The 8,467-nt window shown below is 42.7% G+C and overlaps 1 protein-coding gene across 1 annotated transcript in view; it reads left to right on the plus strand.

The window, feature by feature from the left end:
* Stt3a (STT3A, catalytic subunit of the oligosaccharyltransferase complex) overlaps window positions 1-8,141 on the plus strand; it is a 32,432-nt gene extending 24,291 nt beyond the window's left edge. The window contains exons 16-18 of the mRNA XM_004641387.3: window positions 4,233-4,421; window positions 5,747-5,862; window positions 7,604-8,141. Coding sequence (XP_004641444.1) covers window positions 4,233-4,421; window positions 5,747-5,862; window positions 7,604-7,642 — 344 coding nt within the window. The 3' untranslated portion in view covers window positions 7,643-8,141. The remainder of the gene's footprint in view (window positions 1-4,232; window positions 4,422-5,746; window positions 5,863-7,603) is intronic.
* Window positions 8,142-8,467: the final 326 nt, after the last annotated feature.

Raw genomic sequence — 8,467 nt, forward strand, 5'->3', positions numbered from 1 at the left:
GCAAAATTGAGCCCCAGCCGGAAGAGGGCACCTGCCCAGAGCCATGTGAAACGGCAGCAAGGTTTTACCACTCCTGTCTACTCCTGTGGGCCCAGTAGAGGCCAACGCTGGAGGAACGTGAAGGGCAACAACAAAGGCAGGGTAATGGCCAGCAGGGCTGCCCACTGGCCCTCCCATGACACCAACCCCGACTCCAAGTCTTTACATGAGTTCAGTAAGGTCCAGCCCGCAAGGATGAATGTTTCCCACAAGGGAAGAGGCCAGGCCAGGTTCAGCTGCCCCAGGGAACCAGGAGATGTGGCCAGATACTCGAATATCCGTGCCCAGGCGAGTGTCCCTCACTTACAGGGCACTCCGATGACTTTTGCTTCCCGAAGACTTGCCTCAAATACGGGAAAACAGCCGTCAAGAGAGCTGGATGTGTCTTCCTCTAAAAAAATGCAAAATAAGGCCTGGGCCAAGGGAGAGGGCAGGCCCAGCCGCCCAGGAGCAGGTACTGTTGCAGGAAGCGTTTCCAAGGCCACAACTTCGAAGGAGGAGACCCAAGAGAAGAAATCTCAGGGTGGTGGCTCAAGAGTTATCCTGGGGAGAGCTTTCCCTTTATGGGGGTAGAATGTCAGAGATGCTCCCCTTGAACCAGCCGCGTTCCCACAAATCATGGGTATTCAGATACTTGGGAAGTCCAAGACGTTTTCTTTGCTGCCCTCGGGATCCAAGCAAGGGGCTACTGGAAAAAGATCCCCAGCCAAGAAAGTAAGAGAGCCCCAGCCTGTGGCTGGAGAAGATAAAGGCCCAAATAGTGATTCTGCCCTACAGACCAAACTTTCAACACACAAGCCAGGACCACATTCCCTGAGCATGCATCGCAGAGAATTCATCCACGTTGAAGCTGACACCAGAGCTCCCGAAGCTCCAGCAGCCTCCCAGCCCTTGACTGCGAGCCAAGGAGGCCTCCCACCCAGAAGCTCTACACTCACTGGTGACCAGGAACCAACTGTGCAGGCTCCAACTCTGGAAAGGCAGCAGCCACCCCCTGGAGCACAGGGATGTCCCCAGTGCCTTGTGCTCCAGAAAGAAATAGATGACCTCAAAGAGCAACCAGCGGTCCTGCAGTCCCTCGCTGATAAGTTCCAGACCCTTTAAAATGGAAACCAGCATCTTCACCGAAGACTGACAGCCAATACCTGTGGAATCCCGGAGCTGAAGTCAAGCTCTCTCCCTCCCCTTCTTCATCCAGGGCCTCCTTTCTGCCCCACTTTTGCCCCTTGCTCACCCCAGTTGACAACGTCAAATTAAAGTACCTCTCATGTTTAAAAAAAAAAAAAAAAACCCAGAGAGCAATTAGCATTGTTTTAAAGATTTAAGCTATTAGTTATATATGTATGTATGAAAGTATTCACACATATATAATATTTACATGTATCTATATAGTCCACGTTCTATATGTATTCTGCAACCATGGATTGAAACAACTGGATTGAAAATATTTGAGAAGAAAAAAATCGTATCTACTGAATACATACAGACTTTTTCTTGTCCTTATTCCCTAAAAAGTGCAACAAATATTTATAATGTAGTTACTGTAAATAAAAGATAATTTGAAGTATATGGGAAGATGCCAGTCAAATGCAAACACTACTCCATTTTATGTAAGGGAGTACAGAGTCTGTATTTTTTTTTTTTTTTTTTTTTTGAGGCAGGGTCTTGCTGTATAATTCTGTAGTTCAGGCTGACCTTGAACTCAGTGTGTTCCCCAAGCTGGTCTTGAACTCGATCTTCTTGCCTCAGCCTCCTGAGTGTTGGAACTACAGGCGTGCACCACCATGCCCAGTGTTCTTTTCTTTTCTTTTTTCTTTATTTGTATTTTAGTACAGGGTCTCACTTTGTAGATCGGACTCGTAGTGATCCGCCTGTGTTCAGCCTCCCAAGAGCTGGGATTACAGGTGTGCACCACCAGCCCAGTCTCAATCATTGTCTAAGCAAGGCATATGGGTGGTTGAACCCCGGCCGCTATGCTCTGACTAAGCAGGCGCTTTAATCGCTGAGCTATGGCTGGCCCTAAAACAGATCTATTTACATATCAATGTATTATACACGCCACATATTTAAAATGTATTTAATAATATGTACACCCATGAAGTTATGCACACCTATGAAATTGTTTCTTTTGAAGTTTATAAAATTGAAATACTCTATATACTCTTTGCTTTTGCTTTTTTTTTTTAATGGTTAGTGTTAATGTCACAAGACTCATTTATTGTAAAGATAGTTTACTCTCATTTTTTTTTTTTTGGTACTAGATATCGAACTCGACCATACGCTTGCCAGGCAGGCACTTATGTCACTGAACTATCTCACTGGTCCTTATTTTTGATTTTTTGAGATGGGGCTTCACTGTACAGTTCGGGCTGGCTTTAAGCTCGCTTGGTAATGCAGGCTGGTCTTGAACTTGCACAAACCTCCTGCCTCTGCCTCCCAAGTGGTAGCACTCTAGTTGTACACCACCACACCTAGCTATTCTCATTCTTGTATTCTTGAATATAGCTCAGTGTATCCACTTCAATATATATATTTGTGCTGTGCCCAGTTTGAAGCTGTTACGAATAATGCTGTTTCAATGTTGTATGCATTTTTTTTTTTGCTGAATATATGTACCAAAGAAAGGACTTGCTAGTTTTTTTTTTTTTTTTTAATTTTATTTATTCATTTGTGTGTGTGTGTGTGTGTGCATGCGTGTGCACGTGCGCGCGCGGCCAGCTCAGCCCACCAGGGGGTGGGGGCTGGCTGGCATGTGGTGCTGGGGGATTGAACCGCGGTCCCTGTGCTTTGCACAGCTTGTTCTAAGTAGGTGCTTTAGACCACTGAGCCATCTTACCAGCCCAGAGATAGACAATGGTTTTATTTATTTATTTTTTTTGGCGGAACCGGGGATTCAACTCAGATCTTTCCGTGTGCCAGTCAAGCGCTTATCCTACTGAGCCATCTCCCCGACCCCTAACTTGCTAGTTTAGAGCAAATGAATTTTGTTCAATCTAAATGAAACAGAGATATGGGCAAAGAGATTACCAAACTGGTTGTGCCAGTTGATTATCCTGTCAGGTGTGTCTGCAGTTGTCAGTTGCAGTACCTTCTTGCCTGTTCTTGGTAGTGTTTGTCTTCCTCATTTGGGTATGTGTGTATAGTGATGAGTTATTTAATGAAGATGGAGAAGATGTTTCTTCATAATAAATTGACCATGTAGGACTATAAAAATGTGATTAGTAGTTAATGAGGTCATAATGAAGCTTTGATAGTTTTAAGTTTACATAATAACTTGTTCAGAATGAAGGTATTAATAAAACAAAACTTAATTTAGAGGTTATACCATGCTTTTGAATTGTCACAGAAATGGTGATTACAAAATTGTTCTGTGGATGCTAGATTTTAAAAAAAGATAGTATAATAACCACTAAAATTCAGAAAGCTTATGTAGATCCATGAAAGCATACATGTGACAACCAAAACGAAGATATTATTAGCTATTATTTCTCATACTGGATTTATTTCTCAAGATTTTTCCTTTGGCTTTCTTAGCAGTTCTAAAATTTTGAGAGGTGTGATACAATGGAAAGATGTGAACCAAGTTTTGAGACTATTATTATTATTAATAATATTATTTTTATTTTAGGGAAGGCTCTGCAAGGTGTTCAGGGTCTCACTACTGATCGGACTCATAGTGATTCTCCTGTTTACAGCCTCCCAAGAACTGGGATTATAGGCGTGTGCCACCATGCCCAGTCTCAACTGCTGTCTCAGCGCGCCCCGGGGAAAGGGCCGGCACGGCAGTCCCAGGGATTGAACCCCTGGTCCCTGCACCTGCTTGCAGACCCTTTAATCCGAGGAGTGTAATTCTTTCTTTCTTTTTTTATTTTTCCTTTTTTTTTTTTTTTTTTTGGCGGAACTGGGGAGTGAACTCAGGCCCTTGTGCTTGACAGGGAAGTGCTTATTCCACTGAGCTATCTCCCCGGCCCCAGGAGTGTAATTATTTCTAACAAAAATGTATTTTCCAAAAATAATTTTGATTATTTTGCTCACACATTTTCTTTCCCTTTTTTTAAAAAAAAAAAAATTAGTGGTAAATGATATTTTGTCCCATTAGAAAAATAAAATGGGAAATAGTGACCCTTTCATTATGTGTTTAGTTCCAGCGATCTATTTGATGCAGCAGTTTTTTCTTTTCTTTTTGTCTTTAGATATCAACAAATTTCTTTGGATGGTCCGGATTGGAGGGAGCACAGACACAGGAAAACATATCAAGGAGAATGACTATTATACTCCCACTGGGGAGTTCCGTGTGGACCGTGAGGGTTCTCCAGTGTTGCTCAACTGCCTCATGTATAAGATGTGCTACTACCGCTTTGGGCAGGTCTACACAGAAGCCAGTGAGTGGTTCTCACCACTAATAACACAGACATAATGGTGATGGCTGAGATGTACTGTGCCTTTGAAGCACTTCCCTAAGTACTTTAGATTTGTTGACTTATTTAATCTATACAGTGACCCACAAGTAGATACTGTATTGGTGTTTTATAGATGAGGAAGCTGAGGTATCAGTAGGTCATTGAATTCCCCTACATTGCATGACTAATGAGTGAGTGGGGGTTCAAGCTGAGGCAGTTTGGCTTCAGATTCTGTGCTTTTAAATATTCGTTTTTTCATTTTTAAATTTTTTCTTCTTTGCACTGAGCCATACCCCTAGCTCTTTTAAAAACTCATTTGAGACAAGGTCTTATAAATTGGCTTGATGCCCAAGCTGGGCTTGAACTTGCAGTCTTCCTGCCTCAGCCTCTCAGAGTGCAGGATTAAAGACATGTGCCACCATGTCTGGCTTAAATATTCATCTTCATCTTTTGTTTCTCAGAGAAGAGGATTACAGTGAAGAAAAGAACAAAAGAGACAAAGTATTTCATTTTCTTCATATGGATACATTGAGAGGGATTTGATCAGTGTCTTTTCTTTAGGCTTCAATTTTATGACTCTGTCTGTGTAGTTGGGGCCGTTTGTGATGTGGATGCACGTGGTGGGCCTCCTGCCCAGGTGCCACGTGTGGGGAGCAAGCCCACTACGCCAAGCTTTCCCCACCCAGGGGCCCTTACAGGGACCTAGTTCTGCTACTTGACTCAAGGATGAACGAGGATGTGTGATAAAAAGGTTAGCGTATGAGCAGAAGCCTCCCAAGCGGCTGGCTTATCTGCTTTATTCTCTCAAACCGGGTATGAACAAGGAAAGTAATACAAGATTCATTTGCCTTTCATTTTTCATTAATACATTCTCAGGTAATCCACTTGATTTCAGCTGTAGTAACTTTTCCTTAGATCACACAACATGCTGTCATCTCTGTTTTGTTTTTTTCCTTTGCGCTCATAAAGGAGGCCAACTAGGCCTTAGTTCTCTGGCTTTCCACAGATGTGGGCCCTTGGTGGCTTCTCTGATGCATGGGAGGTTTCTGGATGATTACAGTGCCTCTGGATGACAGGTGTTTGGAAGTCAGCCCTTATGAGAAGAGATAAGCTCCACAGACTCTGCCAAGTATTTTGGACAGGACTTGGGTTAGGGTAAAATTTACTATCTGATGTATGCGTCTTCAGACTCAACTCTCTATTACCTTGCAAGAGGAATAACAATGTGAGAAGTAGATGGTGTTGCATGTTGACTTAGTGTCTCTTAACATTGTAGAAAGAAATGTTCTTTTTTTGTTCATTCCTAGAGCGTCCACCAGGCTTTGACCGTGTCCGAAATGCTGAGATTGGGAATAAAGACTTTGAGCTTGATGTCCTAGAGGAAGCATACACTACAGAACACTGGTTGGTCAGGATATATAAGGTGAGCAGGTTTTATACTGTCTCAAGAAAAACCTTTTGTGTTTTCAGATGGATCCCAGTGCTTAAAAATTGGCTATATTTTTCAAACAGGAACAATTCTAATAACTCCTGTACCTGAAAAGTAATTAGTAGCTCAGACAACATTTTACTAGTTTAATTTTAGACTGTCCTTTAAAAAGGGGCCAGTGAGATAATCGTGTGGAGGACCACCCGAGCAGCTCTCCTTGAAAGAAGGGCGATTGTCTCCATTTTGACTGAGCCTGACCCTATTTCCTCGTATTGTTATGTACAGAGCTGGCTAGGACTTCTGTTTATCCTTCAATTGGCCTTAAGCAATGTCTATTGGTCTAGCTGAGGTGCTGGTGATAGTCTTTGAAGGTGGCCTGCATGTTTCCCTGGTAACCTATACCTGCTGCTCTTTAATGTGAGCCTGGTGGAGACAGGATGGTAGAGCTAATGCTCCGCGGCGCCAGCTGGGTTTGAGTCTCCACACAGAGGCCATGACTTCCTGGGGCTTGAAAGACTACATCAAAGCTGAAGCACCAGGACTTAACCAAAACATTAGATACTATATAATGCAGATTACTGTCTCTGCATGTCCTCTCTGCATATCGCAGAGGTAAATTTAGGCCACCCACCTAGCTCAGCTCATAGTAGTCTCTTTCCCACAGTTCTCAGTCAATCCTCAAGCCACTCCACTATTGAATAAAACTGGGTGAGGCCCTGGGTCGCGCTCTTGGTTCCAGAAAGCCATCTTCATGGCTGGACTTAGAGCCCCTTGACTCTCCGATGATTGAAGATATAATTTAGTATCTTTATTTTCGCTGTGGGTTGCATTGTAAGTGGTAGATTGGAATCAATTTGATGGGATTCCAATAACGTAACTTTGGGATTACAAATATTGGCTTCTTGGACCGAGATGAGGACCTGGAAGTGTCTCCTACAATATTGGACTAAGTGTTTGCTTAGGCAAGTGCAGGGACCTGGGTTTGATCCCCAGCACCACACACCATGCTGGCCCTGCCCCCGGATGCGCTGAGCTGGCCACCAAGTCCAGGCATGGTGTTCCATGCCTGTGATCCCAGTGCTGTGGGGGCTGAAAGCAGGAGGATCACTATGAGTCTGATCTGCCAACTACATTTAAAGAAAACAAAAAACTCATGGTTAGCTGTCATCTTGTTGCTAGTAGTGGTGTGATTCAACATGTTGCATTGATTATGAGGCTTGAGGGTAAAAAAAGAAAGTTTGCGTCTGTATTTCTGTACTACATTTTCTTCTATTTAAAAATTTATGGCAAGGAGCCGGGGAGATGGCTCAGTAGAATAAGCTCTTCCCTGGCAAGCGCAAGGGCCTGAGTTCCATCCCAGGTTCTGCCAAAAAAAATAAATAAGACAACAAACCAAATTAAAAAAAAAAAAAAATCAGATCTGTGGTTCCTAGGGACTGGGAGAAAAAAAAAAAAAAAAAAAAAAAATTATGGCTGAATCACATGGTATCACATCCTGGTGTGTTGCCTCTTAGGAAAAGGTTTCACCCACATGAAAGGTAGAGTGTTTACACTGCTTCTCATGGGAGATTGTACAAAGCAGAGCAGTTGGTTCAAATGCGTGCTCGTTTAATCACAGTGCCACACTGGTGGCAGGGCCCAAATATTCCCTTCTACTCTTGTGAACCCATTTTAGTGAAAAAGCTCTCCAAAGTTGACCTGATTGTAAATACTAACTGGCATTTTTATGCTGCAGGTAAAGGACCTGGATAATCGAGGCTTGTCAAGAACATAAATGCTGCATTCAGCTCCGATATGCTTCGCACTGAGCGCGTCATATTTAGGACGTTGGAGATTTTTTTTTTTTTAACTATGAAGTTTATAAGAACAGAGCCGGATGGGATTAAAATTGTCTGGAAGTTTTGCCCTGGACTGTATGGGCTGGGCCAAATGGAATGATTTTTATAATTCTGAGCAGGTTACCAAATGAAATGTCATGGCTTTACTTTGGTTAATTAAAGGGGGGAATTTTTAAAAAATGTGCCTTATTTGTTTTGACTTATAGCTGATTTGAGGAAAGTAAGTTTGTGCTGGACTGGTAGGACAAGAGCAGACCTTCTCTAGGCTCTTAGGTCTGTAAATGGGCCATAGAGGGCATTCTTTCTCATATCAGGAAAATTGTCAGGGTTTAGCTCTGAGTCTACATATATAAACACTTTGTCATACTTCTGTATCATAGCACCTAGTGAATGCCTTGCACATAGTGGGTGCTCAATAAATTTTTATCTAATGAAATAAATGTTTGTGGGACCAGAGGAGTGTATTTCTGGGCAGGAAAAAACGTGATTTCCCTGTTATTTTGTTTCTGTTCTCAGTGTCTTATCCTTAGAGGCTCTTTAAATTTATAAGGAATGGAAAAGTTGTGAGCTACACCTGAACCTGATCTCAATAGTACTCTTTGGGAATAGAGAGGTTCCCCCTTCCCCGCCCTTGTTTTTTAAAGAGCAGGAGTAACATTGGGATGCTAAGGCAGGAAGATCACAAGTTAAGTGCAGCCTGGGCAATTATTAAGACCTTGTCTCAAAAAAAAGGCTAAAAATGCAGCTCAGTGCAAAGGCTC

Source organism: Octodon degus, unplaced genomic scaffold, assembly GCF_000260255.1.
Source record: "Octodon degus isolate 3935 unplaced genomic scaffold, OctDeg1.0 scaffold00136, whole genome shotgun sequence".
Lineage (NCBI taxonomy): Eukaryota > Metazoa > Chordata > Mammalia > Rodentia > Octodontidae > Octodon > Octodon degus.